General features: G+C 52.0%; 1 protein-coding gene across 1 annotated transcript; it reads right to left on the reverse strand.

Annotated features, from left to right (window-relative positions):
• Positions 1-8489: 8489 nt before the first annotated feature.
• Positions 8490-9449, reverse strand: LOC136993109 (olfactory receptor 14A16-like). The gene has a single exon (XM_067303123.1). The coding sequence runs from the start codon at positions 9447-9449 to the stop codon at positions 8490-8492; it is 960 nt and encodes a 319-aa protein (XP_067159224.1).
• Positions 9450-22379: the final 12930 nt, after the last annotated feature.

The raw sequence follows: 22379 nt of genomic DNA on the forward strand, positions 1-22379 counted from the left end.
TCAGGGCCCATTTCAAGCACAGAGCAAATGCCTCTGGGACAGGAGTCCTTTGTGCTTTATGTGACCATCTAAATGAAGGAAGGTGAACACCTTCTCCTGCCTGTTGACTGTAAGGGCAGCCTGGGAGGCACTGCCTCAGGCATATCTACATTATGCTGGAAATTCTTTGCATCCACCTTTAACCACTTGAAAATCCATTGCCTGGATCCCCTCAGTGGTGAGGGGAGAAATGCAGGTTTTTCTGCTGTGTGATTTCTGTACCTCTGTAGTTCATGCCTCTAAGTAGCTGGTGCCACCCTCCCCTTGGTTTCTTGCCTGAAGGTCAGCCTGGATGGGGATGTGAATGTGGAGGTTGCAAGTCACTGCAGTGACCATGAGATGGTGGAGAGGTAAGAAGAATAACAGAATGACCACCCTGGACTGCAGCAGAGAGGATTTCATCTTGTTTGGGATGGAATTAGGCAAGCCAAAGCTCAGCTGGAGCTGGATCTAGCAAGAGATACCCTGAAGGGCTTCTGTAAGGACGCTGGCAGCACAAAGCAGCCATCCAAGGAAAATGTGTTCTCCCTGCTCAGTGGGGCAGGGGACATAGTGACAAACAGAGGGGAAAGGCTGAGGAAGTCATTGCCTCTTTTACCTTGCCTTTTCCTGGTCTTGTCTACTGCCACGCCTCCCTGGCCGCCAAGTCCTTTGGCAGCATCTGTGTTAGCAAAGCCTCACCCATGGTAGAGGACAGTGCAGCTGGGGAGGACTTTTGCCCAGTGGGCACACACAAGTTTCTGGGACCAGACAGGAAGCACCCCAGGGTGCAGGGAGAGGTGGCTGGAGTCACTGCAACGCTGCTCCCAATTGTCTATGAAATATGGTAATCAGGGAGGTTCCTGATGACTGGGAAAAGGCAAACATCTCAGCAGTTTTGCAGGAGGGCAAGAGGGAGGGTCTGGGGAATGACAGGCTGGTCCTCTTCATCTCAGTCCCTGGGAAGGGGATGGAGCAAATCCTCCTGGAAACCATCTCCAAGCATAGGAAGGACAAGGCCTGGAAGAGGCAGCATGCGTTGACCAAGGGGAAATGGAAAGCATGCCTGACCAACCTGATTGCCTTCTACCATAAAATGAATGCCTGCGTGCACAAGGGGAAAGCAGGGGATTTTGTGAACCTTCCCTTTAGCAAAGCCTTTGGCACAGTTCCCCAGAGTCTCCTTAGAGGCAAATTGTTGAGCTCTGTCCTGGATCAATGGACCATAAGGCAGGTGGAAGATTAGATGGGCCATCAGGCTGAAACGCTGTCATCAGTGGTACAAGTTCCAAGTGGCAGCCAGTTCCTAGTGGCATTCCTCAGTGATCACCATGTGGGGCAGGACTGTTTAACATTTTTATGAATGGCCTGCACAATGGATGGAGTGCACTCTCAGCACCCTTGTGGACAATGCATAAGTGGGGGGAGCCCCTGGGCAACCTCATCTAGCTCCATCTGCATTGACCATGGTGGCTGGGACTAGGTGATGTCCAGAGGTCTCGTCCACCCTAAGTGCTGTGATTCAGTGAATCTTTCCCTGGAGTGCTCTGTAAAGAGAGAAGAGGCTGAGGAAGAAGAAAGGAGAGAAAGGCAGGAGAGCTGAAATATGTTGATTTCAATAAAGTAGTTCCTCCGAACAAAGTTTCTCCATTCCGAGTGTTGGTAGCAAATGCTTTTTGATGAATAATGTGTGCCTAAATGCATGTACACTCGCATAGACAGGCTAATTCACAGAATCACTGAATGGTTGAGGTTGGAAGGAACCTCTGGAGATCATCTAGTCCAACCCCCCTGCTCAAGCAGGGTCACCTAGGGCACGTTGCACAGGATCGCGTCCAGGTGGGTTTTGAATATCTCCAGAGAAGGAGACTCCACAACCTCTCTGGGCAACCGGTTCCAGTGCTCTGTCACCCTCACAGTGAAAAAGTTTTTCCTCATGTTCAGATGGAATTGTCTGTGTTTCGATTTGTGCCCATTGTCTCGTGTCCTGTCACTGGGCACCACTGAAAAGAGTCTGGCCCCATCCTCTCGACACCCTCCCTTCAGATACTTGTACACGTTAATAAGATCCCCTCTCAGCCTTCTCTTCTCCAGGCTAAACAGGCCCAGCTCTCTCAGCCTTTCCTCATAAGAGAGATGCTCCAGTCCCCTAATCATCTTTGTAGCCCTTCGCTGCGCTTGCTCCAGTAGTGCCACATCCCTCTTGTACTGGGGAGCCCAGAACTGGACGCAGTACTCCAGATGTGGCCTCAGCAGGGCTGAGTAGAGGGGGAGAATCACCTCCCTCGACCTGCTGGCAACACTCTTCCTGATGCACCCCAGGATACCATTGGCCTTCTTGGCCACAAGGCCACATTGCTGCCTCATGCTTAACTTGGTGTCCACCAGCACTCCCAGGTCCTTCTCCGCAGAGCTGCTTTCCAGCAGGTCAACCCCCAACCTGTACTGGTGACTGGGGTTATTCCTCCCCAGGTGCAGGACCCTGCACTTCCCTTTGTTGAACTTCATAAGGTTCCTCTCTGCCCACCTCTCCAGCCTGTCCAGGTCTCTCTGAATGGCAGCACAGCCCTCTGGTGTATTGGCCACTCCTCCCAGTTTTGTATCATTGGCAAACTTGCTGAGGGTGCACTCTATCCCTTCACTGAGGTCATTGATGAAGAAGTTGAACAAGACTGGACCCAGGACTGACCCCTGGGGGACACTGCTAGCTCCAGGCCTCCAACTAGACTCTGCGCCACTGATTCCCTCCTGCTTTCCTTTAGAAAACTAGCTGCAAGCAGACACAGAAGGGTTTGTCTTAATTGCAAACGAACAAAAATAAAATTTGGAACAGCTTAATAAAAGATACAAGACACTCCTCAACTGTATCCAAGTCCAAGCTGCCTCCAGTGAGGTCCACTGTCCACAATTAATAAAATTCCTTGAAATGTTTTCGACAGATATATTGGAAGGGATAGACCAAAACACAACAAAGGGGGTGGCTAAAGAGACAAGGAGACTGCTGAAAGAAGAGGCAAGCTTTAGACTCCCAGCATCTCAGAGCAGCAAATGTAGAGTTGGGAGGTACCTGAAAGGATAAAGAGCAAGGGGAAAAGGAAAACTGGGAAACTATGGAAATTGCATATGTCCAGAGAGTCTGATGCAAAGATGCCTTTAGAAATGACCAGTTTAATCAGGACATGTGGAAATATGTGAGAGAGCACTGAGATTTTATCCACAGCCAAATAGAGCAGGGGAAACACAAGGTCAAGGGCAGATCAAGATTTCTTCTCCCCAGATTAATACCCCTCCTGAAGATTTCCACTCTTTCATCATGTTCATTGAAGTAGACTAAAATAATCACCAGTGGGCCTTCTCTAAGCACTGAAGGAAGACTGATTCCAGCATTACAAATTGCCGCATCAGAGGATGGTTATGTGCAAGAGGTGGAAACGTCCGACTCTGGAAGCCCCGATTCCCATCTCTTAACTAGGCAGGACACATAGAACGGAGTAAGAAGGGAGCTCACTGAGAACAAGGAGGAGGATGATCTCACCCCAGGCCAGACACCCTCAGTGCAGATGTCTCTGTCAAATCCAGTTCTCTGCACTTCCCTTTCTTGTCCAAAGAGGGAACTAAGTTGTCTCAATGGAGTTGTTTTGAGATACCTTTCCTAATGACAAGCTAAGGTCCTGCAGGAGCCGCCTCCAAAATTTCCTGCACCACATGGCAACACAGCTACCCCAGGGCATCTCAGGCAGCAATAGCCTCTCTCTGTGGTCAAATGAACCAAGCCCCAAAAGGAGATCCTAGTCCTAAGTTGAGATCTTCTCAAAAAATAACTCACTGCAACAATAGACAAGAAATCCTTGCTTCCAAAACTTCACACAGTTTTTACCACTGCCAAATATCTTTTCTTTCTTTTTTATTAATTGGCAGCACCATGTTCATGCACTGCAGGAATTAGCCTGTCTATGCGAGTATATATATATGTATGTGTGTATGTATATACACACATTATTAATCAAAATACATTTGCTACCAACACTCTGAATGGAGAAACTTTGTTCGGAGGAACTACTTTATTTAAACTGTCATGTTTCAGCTCTCTTCTTCTGCCTCTCTGGCCTTTCTTCTCCCTCGGCCTCTTCTCTCTTTACAGAACGCTCCAGGGAATTATTCACTCAATCCCAGCACTTAGGGTGGATGAGACCTCTGGACGTCATCTATTCCCAGCCGCCCTGGTCAATGCAGAGGGAACTAGATGAGGTTGCCCAGGGGCTCCCCCCACTTATGCATTGGCCACAAGGGTGCTGAGAGTGCGCTCCATCCACTGTGCAGACCATTCATCAAGATGTTAAGCAGTCCTGCCCCACATGGTGATCACTGAGGGATGCCACTAGTAACCACAAGCCACTTGGAACTTGTACCAGTGATCACAGCGTTTCAGCCTGATGGCCCGTCCAGTCTCCCACCTACCTTCTGGTCCATTGATCCAGGGCTGAGCTCAACAATTTGCCTATAACAAGATTCTGGGGGACTGGGTCCAAGGCTTGCTAAAGTGAAGGTTCACAAAAGCCCCTGTTTTCCCCTTGTGCACAAAGCCATTCATCTTATGGTAGAAGGCAATCAGGTTGGTCAGGCATGGTTTCCCTTTCCCCTTGGTCAACGCATGCTGCCTCTTCCAGGCCTTGTCCTTCCTATGCTTGGAGATGGTTTCCAGGAGGATTTGCTCCATCACCTTCCCAGGGACTGAGATGAAGAGGACCAGCCTGTCGTTCCCCAGATCCTCCCTCTTGCCCTTCTGCAAAATGGCCGAGATGTGTGCCTTTTCCCAGTCATCAGGAACCTCCCTGATTACCATGACATTTCATAGACAATTGGGAGCAGCACTGCAGTGACTCCAGGCACCTCTCCCTGCACCCTGGGGTGCTTCCCATCTGGTCCCATGTACTTGTATGCGCCCCCTGGGCAAAAGTCCTCCCCAGCTGCATCTTCGTCCCCCTTGGGTGAGGCTTTGTTAACACGGATGCTGCCAGAGGACTCGAGGGCCAGGGAGGCCTGGCAGTAGACAGTACCAGGAAAAGACAAGGTAAAAGAGGCAATGAGCTCCTCAGCCTTTCCCCTCTCTTTGTCACTATGTCCCCTGCCCCACTGAGCAGGGACACCACGTTTTCCTTGTGTTGCTGCCTTGTACTGCCAACGTCCTTACAGAAGCCCTTCAGGTTACCCTCCCCATCCTTTCCTAGCTCTAGCTCCAGCTGAGCTTTGGCTTGCCTAACTCCATCCCAAACAAGATGAAATCCTCTCTGCTGAAGTCCAGGTGCTGACTCTGTTATTCCTCTTACCTCTCCACCATCTCATGGTCACTGCAGTGACAGTCAACCTCCACATTCACATCCCCATCCAGCCTGAGCTTCAGGCAAGAAACCAAGGGGAGGATGGCACCATCTACTTAGAGGTGCTAACTACAGAGGTACAGAAATCACACCTCAGAAAAGCCTGTTGCTCTCCCCTCACCACTGGGGGGATCCAGGCAATGGATGGTTGAATATAATGCAAAGAATTTCCATTGTAATGTAGATATGCCTGATTCAGTGCCTCCCAGGCTGCCCTTACAGGCAACGGGGAGGAGGTGGTGTTCACCTGCCTTCTTTTAGATGGTCACATAAAGCACAAAGGACTCCTGTCCCAGAGACATATGCCCTGTGCCTGAAATGGGGCCTGAGATCATAGGCTTTCAGGGTAGTTCAACTTGAAGGGACCACAGGAGGCCTGTAGTGCAATGTGCTGCTCAAAGCAAGGTCAGGTAGAGGGTCAGAAACCAAGGAATGCCCCTGCTAAAGGACTGCTGGGATGACAGAGAAGGAGAAGGCAGTAGAGGATTGACAGGGTGGTACAAGTCCCATGGACAAAAGGCTTTCCTTTTTCCCCTTCTCCAGAGAATCAAATCCTCAGCTCTCCACAGAGAAGAAGCTGGGACATGAACTTTGCCACTGACATGGAGGCAGAGAATCTCCTGAGTCCCTTACAGACAGAGGCTGGTCCAAAGGCCACCACCCCAATGGCACCAGACCGCCAGGCATGCCTGCCTTGCAGCTGGGCACCCTGCAGCCACAGGCAGGAGGTCTTCAAGGAACAGAGTGGGGTCTGCAGCCTGCAGCCCTGGCCATCCAGCAGGTGTGGTGGGACCCCGCTCCTCTAGATGAGACTGGGCTCTCTTGCATTTCCCCTTTGTGAAGCCTGCGTCCCCTCCAGCTGGGAATACAGCCCAGCAGAGAGGGCCAACACAGGAAACACAGTCTCTATTCCAGGGTGTGAAGAGAGAGGGGAGGTCAGAGGGGGATCTGCTCATGCCCTGGGCAGTGATTCCCTCCCTGCAGCCAGTACAGCTCTGCTGATGCCCTCTAACCTGAGTCCAGGAGGTGGGACTCTGATCTGCTCTGACTCTAAAGATTTCTCAGTCCTTAAGACCCAGGAGGCAAAGCACCAGTCTGGGGACACCTCAGCAGTTGAAGGGCCTGAATGCCTGGTGTGTTCCTGAGAACATTTCTGCAGTCTCAGAGCACTGCTTTGACTCCTGTTGTCCCTGGAGCAGAGACTCCTTTGAGGATGAACTCACTCACTGTGTCCCTCTGAGGACAGGCTTGACCAGGCAGTACAAATGCCAGCAAGGCCTCAACCCCACAACAGTGTCCCCTGCCATCACTCTGCCTTCCAGCCCCTTTCTCCTAGAGCATTTGGGTTGGGAGGGACTGCTGGAGATCTGCAGGACCACGATCTGCTCTGAATGGGGCTAACTTGACAGTTAGATCAGGTTGGTAGGTGCTTTCTCCAGGAGAGTTTTTAAAGATTTCCTGTCCCCTGCCCCAGTGCTACTCAACTACCATGGTTTTTTCTTTATTTTTTCATTAAACTCTTTTGGAATTTCCCTTACCGCATCTACTCCTTGTTGCCTCTTGTCCTTTCCTCCACTTGGCCCCCAGTGAGACCATCCCACCAACTTTGACTCAGGATGATCACAGCCTCACCTCCAAGCACAGCCTTGCTGGGGTCTGCTGGGAGCACGCAGGCGGGCTGTGGTGGCCAGCTCCAAGCAGACCTATGCACTGCAGGTCCCTACATGTCTCAGATGAGAACGTATGGAGACCTAACATGACCCAGGACAGAGCCTATGGTCTGACACCAGGGCAGAGCTGGGAACAGTAGGCATGTGAAGAGGAGACCACCAACAGCTCCTCTCCACACCCTCGCAGGGAGTGATGCACCCAGCGGTGCTCCTGAGAGAAGACAGTGACACAGGATCGGGGGCACTGTGAGCTGCAGTGCATGGCACTGGCCATCTGTGCAGGGTCTGGGAGTCCTGGCAGGTGGTGCTGGTAGCTCTAGCCGTTGAGAAACCACCAACCCTGCTAGCAGCAGCGAGTCGCCTCCATGACAGCTGGGAGCTTCTGGAGTGTTGTGGTTCCCATCTGTGCCTCATCCCTCCACTGACCCAGCCCTGCTGCCCTGCACGTGTCCCCACGGCCCCACTCTGCAGGCACTGCACAGGACAGGGTGCATTCTAGAGTGGGGAAATATCCCACCATCATGGTCCCCATGACAGCCCTTGGTGCCCCATCCCCCTCAGCCCTCCTGCCTGGCAGCCTTCCACCAGTCCCCAGTCCCTGCCCAGCCCTGATCCTGTCCCCTCAGGGTTAGCAGAAGGCCATGCTCCAGGGTCTGATGAGGTCTGAGCCCACAGAGAGACCAGGCAGGGCTGGCCATTTCCCCCATACAGGTGCTGAGCCCAGCAGGCAGACAGCTGATCACATACAAAGATCGCCCCTCACCAGGACCATGGTGAATGGACAGTGCTGGAAATAGTGGGTATGAGAGGCTGGGTGTGTGAGGAGTTTCCTGAGGCAGTTTCTCCTCTCTGTTCATGCAACAACAAGCTGGGCTGGATCTTTCCCTGAATCACCCTGCTTGAGGGCCTCCATGGGAAGAGGATGGTCTACAGGCCCAGTAAACGGCCCCAGGACCTCTTCTGCATGCTCCCTGCCAGCTCTGCAGAGGAACCAGCAGAGGCCTCGTCCTCCCAGGGCTCACAGCTGGACATCCAGTCCCCCACCTGGACATGGAGCCTTGTCTGGGGGTGACTTTTGGGGTGAGGACCAGCATGCAGGGTGGGCGAGACTGTTTCAAGAAAATGTGCTGGGGACATGACATAAGGGACAGCAGCGTTGGAGGAAGAGCCCAGCCTTCAGGCACTGCACCTGCAAGAACCGACTTTATTACAGAGATACTGTGAGGGAGTCAGCTCTGACCCACTGTTAGAAAAAACCTTATATGGGCACCAGGTGAGACAAAGCAGTCTCAGTGAAGGTGGAATGAACCCAAACATTTGTGTAGCAACATGGTGACAAATAATAATAACAAAAGTAATAATAGTCATACTAAAAATAAAGTCAACAAACAAAGCTCAGTCCTGGTACGGGACACAGTGGGAGTCATTTGTGGAGAGCAATGGCAATGTTACCTCTGCTGAAAAATGTCCATGAAATCACTTTCCTCAGGGCATCTTTGAGCTCCTTGTTCCTCATGCTGTAGATGAGGGGGTTCAGAGTTGGAGGCACCACCGAGTACAGAACAGCGAGTGCCAGATCCAGAGCAGGTGAGGAAACAGAGGGGGGCTTCAGTACGGCATACATTAAAGTGCTGAGAAAGAGGGAGACCACAGCCAGGTGAGGGAGACACATGGAAAAGGCTTTGTGTCGGCCCTGCTTAGAGGGGATCCTCAGCACAGCAGTGAATATCTGCGCATAGGACAGCACAATGAAAATGAAACACCCCAGAGATAAACAGCTAGTAACCACAACAAACCCGGCTTCCCTGAGGTAGGAGTCTGAGCAGGAGAGCTTGAGGATCTGGGGAATCTCACAGAAGAACTGGTCCACGACATTGCCTAGGCACAGTGGTATCGAAAACGTATTAGCAGTGTGCAGGAGAGCATTGAGAAATGCACTGGCCCAGGCAGCTGCTGCCATTCTGACACAAGCTCTGTTGCCCATGAGGGTCCCATAGTGCAGGGGTCTGCAGATGGCAACAAAGCGGTCATAGGCCATGACAGTGAGGAGATAAAACTCTGATGCAAATAAAAAAAAGAAGAAAAAGACCTGGGCAGCACATCCTAAATAGGAAATGGCCCTGGTGTCCCACAGAGAATTGGCCATGGATTTGGGGACTGTAGTGGAGATGGAGCCAAGGTCCAGAACAGAGAGGTTGAGGAGGAAAAAGTACATGGGGGTGTGGAGGTGGTGGTCGCAGGCTACAGCTGTGATGATGAGGCTGTTTCCCAGGAGGGCAGCCAGGTAGATGGCGAGGAAGAGCAGGAAGTGCAAGAGCTGCAGCTCCCGTGAGTCCGCAAATGCCAGGAGGAGGAACTCATTGAGGGAGCTGCCGTTGGACATTTGCTTCCTCGGGGCTTTGTGGACTGTCCAAGAAGGAAAAGACAGGGGCAAGTTAGAGCAGGCTTCTCTGAGCCAAACCCACTCTGTGTCTCATAGAAACCCCCACCTTTCCTCTGCCCTTTACCTTCGCTCAGCTCCCTTTCTGCAGCTCTGTTTACACTGGCTGAGGGTGCCATGAGGAGCAGGGCCTCTGCCCATGGGCTCCAGAGGAGTCAGTCCTGCTCTGCTGGGGGGTGTAAATGGAGGTGTCAAAATGACCCTGCTATGTGGTGGGATACCTGGGGATGGGAGGTGGGAGCAGGGGACTTGGTCCAGGTACCAGTGGGAAGTTTCTCTGTTTGCCGTGATGAGAGCTGAATACAGCTGTGTCTGAAAGAGAAGATCCTTGTGAGGGATTCATCTCCCCCAGCCTTCCCTCTTGAACAGAGGTGTCTGTATCTGAATCAGTCACACCAGCTGCCACTCCAGCAAGGCAGGGAAACAGTCAAGTGAAGGCAGGGGGTGACCTGACCCTTTCTAGATGTCTCTGTCCCAATGAGATAGACCCTGCCGTCATGCCAGTTTGCCACCTGCGCCCTTCCTGCAGGCACTGCAGAGAGAATGGGAAGTGACTAGCTCTGATGCACACATGCTGCAGCAGATTATGTCCACCGCGTATGTGGAAGGGCTGTTCAACATTTGGAAACCCATTTTTGTCTGCAAAATGATCAGTGGAGGAGTCTGAGGATATACATACATATATACATACATATATATATATATGTATATATATGTATATATATACGCACACACACACATGCACACGCACACATGTATATATCTGTATTTTAGATGCCTCCTTCTCACCGTGAGAGCATTCTTTGAGCGGGTAGAAATCTTTGGCATTTCAGTTGCTCTCAGCATGAGTCCTTGTGCATCCCAAGAGGAAAAAAGGACTCGCTGTGACTTTGTATGGGGTCACGGGACCTGGTCTGTCCATGAGTCTTGCCCCTCATTGTCCTGCACTTGCACCTCACTCAGAGGAAGGACAACCACACACACAAGTTCCTCTAAGAAAGAAACTGGACTGAGCTGGGAGCGGAGGAGTTCAGTGTCACAGTGAAGATTTCCAAATTCTTCGCTCTCAGCCCCAAGATGGAGAGAGCGATGAAGAGTGTGACAAGGTTTCTGACTCACATGACCAGATCAAGGACTCTCAGTTCTTACAGAAATGCTCCAGGGAAGCTGTGCTTTTCTGGAGGGCAGCTTGCAGCTTGAACAGCACAGCCCCAAGAAGCAGTCCAGGGTCCTAAAGATGGACTCTCCTAAAAGGAGAGTCAGCTCATTCCCCAACCTGATGAAATGCATTGCCAGGAGCCTCACAGGTTGGAAGAGGATCGGGGCTTCTCACTGCCAGCAAGGGAACACCATGCAGGACACACAGGGCTGGTGTCTTAACTGCATCTGAACACCCCCAGAAGGTCTGAGAGAAACCTCAGCAAGTCTCTTCATCCACACCCCAGCCTACAGACAGCACCACCATCACCTTCTTGGCCTCGTGAGGGTTTGCCTGACCCGCTCCTTAGAACCTGCAAGCACAGAGATGCCCCTGGACAGGGCCCTGCCTTTGGGAGTTTTCTTGAGGGCAGGAATGAGCACAAGGAGGGTGGGAGGGAGTCTGTGAGCACCGACCAGGAAAAGACATTGGGACAGAGAAAAAGCTGCCAGCAGGGACAGCTCCAGGTAGTGTAGATGGGCAGGCAATGAGAGGGAAGTGCAAACAGAAACATTATGGGTGGATGGAGTTGAGTAGGTCATGGTCAGGCCCTGTAGTGCTGACACCTCCCTCAGGGAGCTCAGGTCTCTCCTGCAGAAACCTCCCAGTAGCAGGGCACTGCCCAGGGCCATCCCCATGGTTGCAGGTGCTAAGGAGCAGGTCACATAAACCCTGAGGAGGCCAGCAAAGGGGAAGCTGGTGCTGTCTGTAGACTAAGGGGTGGCTGGAGGGACTTTCAGAAGTTCCTAGCAGACACATTGGCTGCTCCTGGAAACTGTTAAAGAGTCTCAGTCTGTTGTCCAAGCCTGACAGCTCCATTTCAATTTTCCCCTTGCCAGGTGGTAGGAAATGTAAAGCACCATGTCAGGAAATGGGCTTCTCTTTCAGGAAATCCCTGCTTTCACTTTCCTTTTGAAAAGTCCCCTCAGAAATGTCCTGTGCATGAGCTAGAGCTATGATCAGCCCTGACCCACACAGCACCCTCTCAATGGGAGAATGAACCTGCCCTAACAGAGGTTGCTCAACCCACCGAAAGCTGCTCCCTGCAGTGCCATGGGGAGCTCCCTGGGCAGGCTGAGTGCTGACCCTCACAGGTGGCAGAGTCACTTACCCAGGAATGCAGCACCCTGGGGAACAGGAACATTGCTCCAACTTACAGCCCTGGGCGGACCTGGGTGCAAACCCCTTCTTCACATCCATGCACCTTCCCTGTGAGAAGGTAGCAGGATGCCCTGTCCATGTGTTGGTATGATAGAGAACCCTGCTCTGAAGCATCTCCTCATCTGCCTATGCACTGGAGGAGTCAGGAGAGAGAAGCTGAAAATCCTATCAGTGATGCGATGGGATGGGTTCAGAAGACACCTCCAGGAACCTCAGTAGCATTGCCCTGCAGCCAGAGACTTACCGTGTCAGGGGCTGTGAAGATTTCTCCCACAAGCAGCTCTCCTCTCTCCTCCCACTCCACACTGCCTTTCACTTGTCCCTGTCTTCTCTCATCTTTTGGCAGCAGCAGCAGATAGGGAGCGGAGCCCTGCTGCTCTTTGCAGGGGAGCTGCTCCTGCACACAGCAGTCTCTGGGCAGTGCTGCCAGTTTGCCATGAGTTCCCTCTGTCCGAAGAGCCTGGCCCCACTCAGGAGCAGAGGCGTAGCTGAAGGAGTGACTTTCTCTGTCCCTTGTGCTCCCTCCTCCTGGGAAATGTTCACTCCAATAAACTAAAATAATCACTGATGGTCCCTCTCTAAACACTGAAAGAAGACTGATTCTAGCATTGCAATTTATCTCATCAGAGGATGGTTATCTACAAGAGGTGGAAATGTCCCACTCAGTAAGCCCCTGTTCCCATCTCTTAGCTAGGCAGGACACCTAGATGGGGACAAGAACAGAGCTCATTGTCCCATGTTGATTCGGATGTGTCAGCTGGGCTTCTCAGGGTGCTTTAGAAGGCCCTGGGCTGACATAGGATTCAGATCCTTCCCGTGAGCTCCACAAAGCACACAGGAGGTGGCATTCCCCTTGCCCAGGCAGAAGTGAGCACAACAGGGATGCCTGCATGCAAGATCTTAGTCTATGCTCCCAGTATAATCACTGGAGATTGAGGGTGGGAGTCAGTTGCTCACACACCTGGTGACATTGGGAGACACAGAGGTGGTCCCAGGCATGTGCCAGTGTCTGCTTGCTCTGATGGAGCAACTGGGAGACCCACATCCTTCCAGAGCATGAGTTGGGGGCCAGGTGGGGAATTTCTTTGGCCACCTGCAATGACACTAGATGCCAACTGCTACCAGAGCTCCACTCACTAGGAAGCTGAGGCACATGCAGATCTCAATATTGCAAACAGCTGATGTCATTCAGTGCTGGCACTTGATTCAGTGACATAGAAATAGGCCTGCAGGGCCCTGTCAGATGCCTGGTGTGTCCAGGACATCCATGTGTTTCTAGCAGACAGAACATGGGACCTCTAGGAGAACCAGGCCCCTTTGTAGTGGTTGCTGGGCAAGTGCCCCAGGGCAACTCAGGTTTCCCACCTGTGCCCAAACAAGTGGATCCTGCCACTGCCTTCAGGCAAAGTTTGTACTGTCTGCATTCAAGCGTGCTTCATAAACAGTCCACACAGCACACCAAGGTCTCTGCTCTAGTCTCTGCACCCTTAAAACCTTCTAGCTTTCCTCCTCCTGAACCTCTTCTCACCCCCAGGTAATATGAACAGGGACTGGGCTAATGATGACCTCAGGGGGGCTGGATCACAGGCTGCCCAGTGCCAGGGACTTCTTCAGTGGCACCTTGTCCTGCCTGCAGATTGCTTCACCTCTGTCACAGGGCACCAACCTGCTGCAGAGTCAGCTCAGGCAGCCAACCCCTCTCCTGCCATTTTGGCACAGCTCAGCTCTGTTTCTTGCTGGCCTTGGGCCCTACAGGCTTTGCTCTCTCAGTGGGAACCTCATTCCACCGTTATATTGCCACCTGCGATCTAGGCCAGCATGGCTCTGCTCTGAAGTAGGGCCATTGCACACACAGTGTCTTTGGCTCTTGGTAACAGGTTTCACCACAACCAGTCTGCTCTCTGTGCCACAGCTGATGCTCCTCAGCCCAAATATATGCAAATGTATGCAGCCTGGAGTAGAGACAGGAGCAGATGGAGATGTACAAGCTTTCGCAGGTGTGAAACATCACTGGAATGACTGAGATGTGGTGGGATCACTCACATGACTGGAGGGCTATGCTTGTAGGGTACAATGTCTTCAGGAGAGACTGTCAGAGAAGATGAGGAGGGAGGATTCCCTTTGTGTGGAGGGTCAGCTCGGATGCGTGGAGCTCTTCCATGGGATAGGCAAGGGTTTGGGTGGGTGCTTGTGGGTGAGCATCACAGTAGGGGTGACATCATGGTGGGAGCTACAGACCACCTAACGAGGGTACGGAGGTTGATGCAGTCTCCTTTAAGCAATGTGAGCAAGTCTGTGGATCACAGGCCCTGGTTCTTCTTGGGGGGACTTTAATCCCCCTGACATGAACTGGAAGGGCAAACAGCAGAGTGCAAGCTGGCCAGGAGGTTTCTGGAGGGCATCAGAATCAACTTCTTAGCACAGCTGCCTGATGGGCCAGTACTCATGATGCTTTCTTGTATCTGGAAATTTCAAACAGGGAGGAACTGATCAGGGGTGGGATAGTCAGTGTCATACTTTCCCATAGTGATCATGAGAAGTGGAGTCCCAGATCCTGAGCAGAGTGAGGAAGGATAGTAGCGGAGCACAGACCCTGGACTTCAGAGGAGCAGACTTGTGCCTGTTGAGGGGACTGGTGGGGGATGCCATGGGAGGCAGCTCTGAAGAGCCCAGGAGCTCCAGAAAGCCAGCAGGTCTTTAAGGACAGGACCTGCCAAGCAGAAGGATGGTCCATCCCAATACTCAGTAAAACTTGCAGACATCTCAGGAGATCGGCTTTGCTTCATGGGAGCGCAGACTGAGCAATAAGGCAGCATGGAGGAAGCAGGAGGGAGAGGCTGCAATGGAGAACTTCAGAACCATTGTCCATCAAAGCAGGGATGATGTTTGGGAAGCCAAAGCTGCCCAAGGGTAGACACTTGCAGGGGATGTCAAGAGCATGAAGAAGAGCTGCTACTGCTTCAGTTGCAGTAAAAGGGTGAAAAGGAAAATGTGGGCTCACTGATGGATCGGGCAGGGAATCTAGTAACAGCAGATGCAGATAGGTCTGAGGAGCTCAGGGCCTTCTCAGCTTTCATCTTCACCAACAAGACCTCCCAGGCCATTGTGCCTATAGTCAGGAGTCCAGAGGGGGGGGAACAAACAAAAAAACAAAAAAGTCTAGAAAGTGGAGGACGTACTCCTACTGAAGTCTGCTGACGGAAATTGGTGTAGTTGTCTTGCCAAAGATGCTGAAGCATGATGGAATTTAGCCTCCTCGTTTGTCAAGATTTGTCCCTTATGAAGAAAGAACTGATACTGTAGTTAAGGCATTGAAATGCTAAATCCATTTCTATTACGAATGCTGTAACCCCTATCTTTTGCAATGGCAGACTGTCAGAAGGGATGCTAGTGGCAAACAGATCTTGATTGCCTCTTACATGGTAAACGTTGCATACACTTGACTCAGGATACAAATAACTATCTCAGAATTGCCAGAATTATTTTCTCAGGCAAAATTATTCATCTGTCTGAAAAGCCTGTGCGTGGGAATGTGGGGATGGCTGGGTCTGAGTGAATCTCTTGACTCAGAAAACCTTTTGGACAAACATTTTCCATGTTGTTTTCTGCCGCAGCAAATTCTAGAAGGTTCAGGTAGGGTGCCCTCGTGATGACGGTATCCATTTGCTTGGGAAAGCACAGCACTGAGGTGCTTCAAGGATACATAACTGAATAGGAAACTGAAAAAGGAGAACTACTGATAGGAAGAGCTCTTTGGGGAGGTTTGCATGGCATCCAGCTGGTGTTGCAAGCTGCAAAACTGGTGCCCATGCTGGACCGTTCTGTAATAGTGTAGTAAATGTAGCTTTCAATGAGACTCCAATATTCTTCCACCATACACGGACATGTGGAATATAAATGATAGTTGGTGCTGTCCTTTGGGCTTCCCGGATGCTGGTGTCCAAGTCAGTCTGGAGCACAAGCAGCACCACACAGGCAGGAAAGCTGAGGGCAGGCACTGTCAAAGCAGCCTGGTTATGAGTCATATTTTCAAAGTTCATTTTATAAGAGGTGACAATCTTCTGCCTGTCTGAAGAGCTCCCCAGCCCACAGCTGCTGTCTCATTTCCAGAGGCTCCTTCTGACCAGGTTCCTTGCTGGGGAAGATGAAAGGCCATTGCCTTCAGGTGGTACCTCAAGCACATAAGCAGACAAGCCTCCACCCCACAAACCAAGAGGCAAGCATCCTTTCCCACGATGCATTTCTCTGGGTGTCTGATCAGATGATCAACACTCAAGCAGTTCTGGTCCCCAGGGGGAAAGTGCTGGCAGCAAATGTGGGCACTGACTAGACATTATTGGTAGATGACCACAGAGGCAACCATCACATAACTTTTTTTTTTTTTTTTTTTTTTTTTTTACCTAAAAGGATGGACAACACATTGCCTTGGTTTTGAGTCACTTAAGGAATACTGTGTTTCAAATCAGCATGACTATGAGTCTGTGGACCTGTTTGGTGGAGGCTCTGTCCTTGAACTTGATCAGTAATAACAACGTGCTTTATTGGAACTCTAGTACCGAGGTTCAGCTTCATGCTTGCTTCTTCCATGTATTGATATAAGCCTCCCTCCCCGACAAACTCTTCTTTGCTTTCTCCTCTCCCTCCCCTCACTCTTACAACAGCCAGGGCTGTTTACAAGGACCCAGCAGTTTGAATCCAAAGGACACAGACATTCACCTGTGGCAGTTAAGGAATGGTTCCTCTCGTCTAGCAGGCAGTTCAGCCTCAGCACCCTGAAAGTGATTCCTCATCACTACACATTGCATTCTCTGTTAACATGATTTATACTATCTGAAAGGCAAGAGATGTTTGTTAACTTCTGTGAATTGTCCATATGCCTCACTTGCACTAGTGCAGCTTCCAAAGCAGAGCGGAAATGCATTCTCTTGCATTTGGTGATTTAATGGGAACACGCTATGTTCTTAAGTCTTCGTCCTACCGCGCAGCACAGGAGACTGTACAAGCCTCTGCAAAGCTCTCCTGAATATCCGGATGTGGCTCAGTGTATTTCTCCAGTATAGATGAAAACACCTCTTCTCCCAAGAAAAAAAAAAAAAAAAAAGATGATGATCAGGAATGCCTTCTGTAGTTCCTAGAGACCTAAATGATATATAGAATGTATATACATATATCCACATATATGTGTGTATATGTGTATTTATTTTTTATATATATATATATATATTTCATGACAGAGCACTTGTGTAGAACAACAGACTCCCCACACAACCGCAGGAACTGTGGTTTCATAGCTCTGTGCTGTGCATGGTTCATTTGTACCAGCTGATAAGTGTTTCTTTCTAAATGCAGCAGCAGTGTCTTTCTTTCAGTGTCCAAAAAGTCCCGGAGAAGCCAACCAAATCCCTGCTTGCATGAACTTGGTGATGAGTCCATTCAGTGGACTCCAGCACCCTGCTGGATCCACGGCAGCGGGAGCCCAGCACAAGCCTCCTGCCCAGCGCAGCCTGGGGGCAGCTCAGGCCTCCCTGGAGAGCCCCAGCCCAGCAGGGAACAACCCTGCAAGGCCAGTGCGTTTCTGGCCTGTCGTCTCCAGAGACAGAAGTGGCCTCACCAGCCATTTCACAGCCCTGTTGCTGCTGCTCAGCTGCTCATGGTGACGTGACCTCACGGCTGCTTTGCTGATGCCCTTCCTGCTGCTGGCCGATCCGGGACGCAGGCAGAAGTGACCTCACAGTCTACATGGAGGCCATCAACCTGGTTCTGACCTATCAGCAGCAGAGACTGAGGTGACTTTACATGAACTGACAGCAACCAAGAGCCTGCTGATGACCTATAATCTACAGAGAAGGAAGTGACCTCCCAGTCAGCATCAGAGCCATGTCCCCACTTTTGGCAGATCAGGTACTCAGGCAGCAGTGACCTCACAATGAACATCCAAGCCATGTGCCTGTTTCTGGCCTATCACCACCAGGGACTGAGGTGACATCACAAGAACCTACATGAGCCAAGAGCCTACTGTTGGCTTGTCAGCTCCAGAGAAATAAGTGACCTGACAATGAGAATCGAAGCCATGGGCTTGCTGCTGGCCTATCAGGTACTGAGGCAGAAGGGATCTCAAAAGCACCTACCCACTCATATGCCTGCTGCTGGCCTACCAGGTACTCAGGCAGAAGTGACCTGACAAGCACAAACCCCAGCCATGGCCCTGCTCCTGGTCATGTTCACACACAGAAGTGACCCTGTCATTTACTCCCAGGAATGTGGGGAAGGTTGTTCTCAGGGACTGGCTTGCTTCTGCAGTGGCTTCCCAGGAGCTGGCAGAGGGCCTAGGAGGTAGCAGTGCCCTGGCCCCGGGCACACATCAGCACCTTCACCTTGCAAGCCATGGGACCTGCCCCTCCTCCCCCCAGCCCTCTGAGTGGTCAGCTTCTCTCCAACAGGGTGGCAAGAGCCTGAGGTCTCCTTGCCCACCCAGAGGGCACAGTCCTGATGGACTTCCATAAGCACTGCCGGCTGCTTGTCCCCAAGCGCCTGGCCCTGGAAGTGTGTGCAGGGGGTTATCACAGCGCCAGGCAGTGCAGTGCCATGAGGATCCCGCCAGGCCTGTTCTTCCAGCACTTCCTCAAACAACATGCTTGGTAGGAACAGGAAGGGCCAGGTCCCACCTGTGCCCATCCACCTGGCTTCAGCGAACACCTTGAGTACTTATGGGAGTCCATCAGGAGCACACCCTCATGTGCTGGTGGTCATGGAAGAAATGGCCTTGCCAGAGAGGGGGAAAATCCACCCATATTTGGAGATGTTTCCTGGTGGGACTCCTGGCCTGAATTTCCTCCTTTTTGATTCGTTTCTTCTTTCTTCCTCCACCTCTCCTACAGAAATTTACCTTACTCTGTGAGGTGTGTCAGGAGCCCCTGGCATGAGCAGAGGAGGCCATATCCAGCCCTGTGGCTCAGGGCTTGGGATCCTTGGCACCTCGGGAGGGTCACTGTCACTTGGCTTTTCCAGGCCTGTGCTGTGAGGTCTCACGCACATACTTACTCTTTCAGTGGGCTGCCCAGATTATCAGCGTGGCATTTCCCTGGACTCAGTTCTTGCTCCATAGTCCTGATCTATTATGCAAGGGGAAAAATACAGTTCAGCGTAGACTGAGGTGGGACCAGAGGAAGTATCACTGAAGAGCGTAGAAAGTATCAATTAATTTATAGTCACCCTCAGGACATTCAGTCCTAATGTTTCCTCTTTCAGACCCAAGACAGGCTTCATCCCACAGCCACTGAAGCCAATGAAAAGCCAATGTACCCCACACGGGTGTGCTTGAACACGACTCCTAATGCTTTAACTAAACATTTAGACTTGCAAAAACATGTTCTATCACTTAAAAATCATAATCCTGGCTGTGCTATTAGAGGTCGAGTAAATCAGAAGTTCCCCTGGAGCTCTCCCCCTGAGTAAGTGTGGACACATCTGGCTCCAGCCAATTGGCAACTAGCAGAAATGCCTTTTATTTTTGGGGTTTTTTGGTTGTTTTGAAATGTTTGCAGTACCTAGGCACAACATTGATCATACCGCTCTCTCCAAGACTGGTAGTCTGCCAGTACTGCCCTTTCTTTATTTTGCTTCTCTTTGGTTGAGGCTGCCAGGATATTTCGTGTTTTCCACTGCATTCACCCTGCTGCCTGCACTCTTGCTAATACAAGCCAGGTTAAGGGTGGCCGTCTTTGCTACAACAATACCCTGCTGACTTCTTGTCAACTTGATGTCCACCAGGACCCACAGGTCATTCCCCAGATCCTCTTCCTTGTCCTTTCTTGAAGATGGATGTCATGTTTGTGGGGGAGGTGGGGAGGGCCGGGGGCTGGGCAGCAGCTGGGGCTCTGTGCCAGCTCCTGCTGCACCTCCAGTCCCTGCGGTGTGGGGAGAAGAGACAGGAGATGGGGCAGCATGGGGGTAGTAGCAGGTCAGCAGGACAGGGGCTGGGGGCAGTAGGGGCTAAAGCAAGGGGTCATGGCCAGTGTTTCTGCAGTGCAGAGGCTGTCACATTCACCACACGTGCAAAAGTCCTGCACTGACCCCAGGTAGAAACAGGCCATTTCCCTGGTGCTGGTGCCACCTTCCCAGCAGGATGGGGACATACGAACAGGGTGCTCTGCTTCTCCTGGTGCTCAGGGACAGCTCCATGAGGCCGGACCAGCTTTGCCTGAGGGACCTCTTGGTCCTCGGCTCTGCTCTGGCATGGCTGGAGCAGGGACATAGGCTCATGGGGCCGGGCTGGGAGAGCTCTCCTGGGAGTTTCTCTTTTGCAGTGGAGCGGGGAGGAGTATTGGGGCTCTCATCTGTGCCCTGCCCCAGTGCCTGAACACGGCCCCATGGCCCTGCTGTGCAGGCACCGCACAGGGCACGGTGCATTCAGGGTTGGGGAAACGTCCCCCTGGCACGGTCCCCACAACAGACCTCAGTGACCCGTCCCCCCACAGCCCTCCTGCTTTGGCAACCAAGGGCACAGACCAACCTCCTCTCTTATGCACCCAACATGTCTTGGTTCCCCTCCTTGAGACCTGGCTTTGCACCACAAGCCCCTGGTGTGTGTCCTCACCCTGCCCGTTCACACGGCTGAGCTGACATTGGCGCTTTCCTCTCCTGGGCCCTTTTCAGACCAGCCCAGACACTCCCTGGCTCTCCCGACCTCCCCTGCCCTCTCCTCAGCCCACCCAGTGGTGGCGGTGGCCCCCAGCAGTGCCCACCGCAGGGGGCTGCAGAGCTCTGGGCACTCACTCCACAGCCACAGCCCCTCTGAAGGGCACAGCAGCTCTGGGGATCAGGGGGATGTGTGTCAGCTGCCCCATCAGCCTCCAAGCTGGGACTGGCCCCAGTGGCACAAAGAGGCAGAGCACAGTGACACTCTCTGTGCCCCTTGTTCTGGTGTCCAGGAGACTCCCTAGCCCCAGGCTGCCTGCAGACCCCCGTGCCAGCCCCTCTCTCCAGGACAGCACAAGAGTCCCTGCCCTGGGGCTCCTGCAGCAGGTCCTGCTGCCCCAGGGGCACAGCAGCCTGCCCTTAGTTGACCTATCTAGAAACAGATTTCTCTTTCTCATTTATTCCTCCTGGCCAGCACACAACTGCTCCTTTCCTCTTCTCCAGGGACATCCCTGCTCTCCAGACAGTCTTTCCCCAGGTCAGTGTGTCCATGCCGGCCTGGTCAGCCGTTCCTGGACCCTCTCCTGTGCTCCCTACAGGGCCCCAAGCTGTTGGCACTGCTCTGCAGAGTGAGTGGGCTGTGGGGCCCCGGGGCAACAAGGTGATTCCACACCAGCCATGGAGGTCACAGAGGGAAGCAGACCCAGCTGGATGAGCATCATTGTACCTGACAACCCCTACCAAGGGGTTTGTGGCAATGGACAATACTCTGAGCAATCACAGGGCATTTCCAATGGCTCGGGCTGTGTTCAGGCATGTCCCAAGATCCAGCCCATGGTTTTCATTGAAGGTGACACGAACAACTCTCCAGGCTCCCTTCCCTCTGCCTGCAGGGTTCCCACTGCCTCTCATTGGATTGCAGAGCTCTCACTAGCCTGGATATTCATTGCTTTTGCCCTTTACCTTTGGCTGACTCCACTTCACTTTGTGAAGCTCCATTCTCCCCTAGGCACATGGTGACCTTGGAGATGCCCTGTGCTCTCCTGGGGGCTCCATATTCCCTTTGAGAAGGACGGGCATCAGTCTCCAGCCCTGTCATATGGGAGATACCGCTTGACAATTCACCACCTCCAGGAGCACTGGGCACCCACAAGTGAGAGCTGAATCCAGCCCTCATTCCCTAACACATCACCTACGAGCTCATCGCCTTGAGACCAAGGAAAGCCCCAGAAAAGTAACAGTCCCCTCCAAGGTGAAAGTCCTGGAGTGCATTCCTGGCTCCTGCTTTGGAAGAAGAGCCCAAACTTCAAGCACTGCACTGAGGAAATCCCCTTTTATTAGAGAGAGGCCAGCTCTGACACAGTGATAGACACATTCACAGAAGGCCTCTGGGTAAGATAGACTGGGTTTGTGTCGCTGGAGAAGTGGGATGAATTCAAACACTTCTGCACAAACATGATTATCACAGAGAGACTGCCGAAAGCATAAGAGTTGTCTGAGATGAATGGGAAATCACTTATGAAGAGTGATGTGGAGCTTATTGCTCTTGAACTAGTACCAGCTGAATCAGTTTCTTCAGTGCCTCCTTGAGCTCCTTGTTTCTCATGCTGTAGATGAGGGGGTTCATTGCTGGAGGCACCACCGAGTACAGAACAGCCACCACCAGATCCAGAGCTGGGGAGGAGAGGGAGGGGGGCTTCAGGTGGGCAAACATGCCAGTGCTGATGAACAGGGAGACCACGGCCAGGTGAGGCAGGCACATGGAAAAGGCTTTGTGTCGTCCCTGCTCAGAGGGCATCCTCAGCACAACTGTGAAGATCTGCACGTAGGACAGCACAATGAAAATGAAACACCCAATGAATAAACAGCCACTAACC

The sequence above is a fragment of the Apteryx mantelli genome, chromosome 11 (genome assembly GCF_036417845.1).
Source record: "Apteryx mantelli isolate bAptMan1 chromosome 11, bAptMan1.hap1, whole genome shotgun sequence".
NCBI classification, from domain to species: domain Eukaryota; kingdom Metazoa; phylum Chordata; class Aves; order Apterygiformes; family Apterygidae; genus Apteryx; species Apteryx mantelli.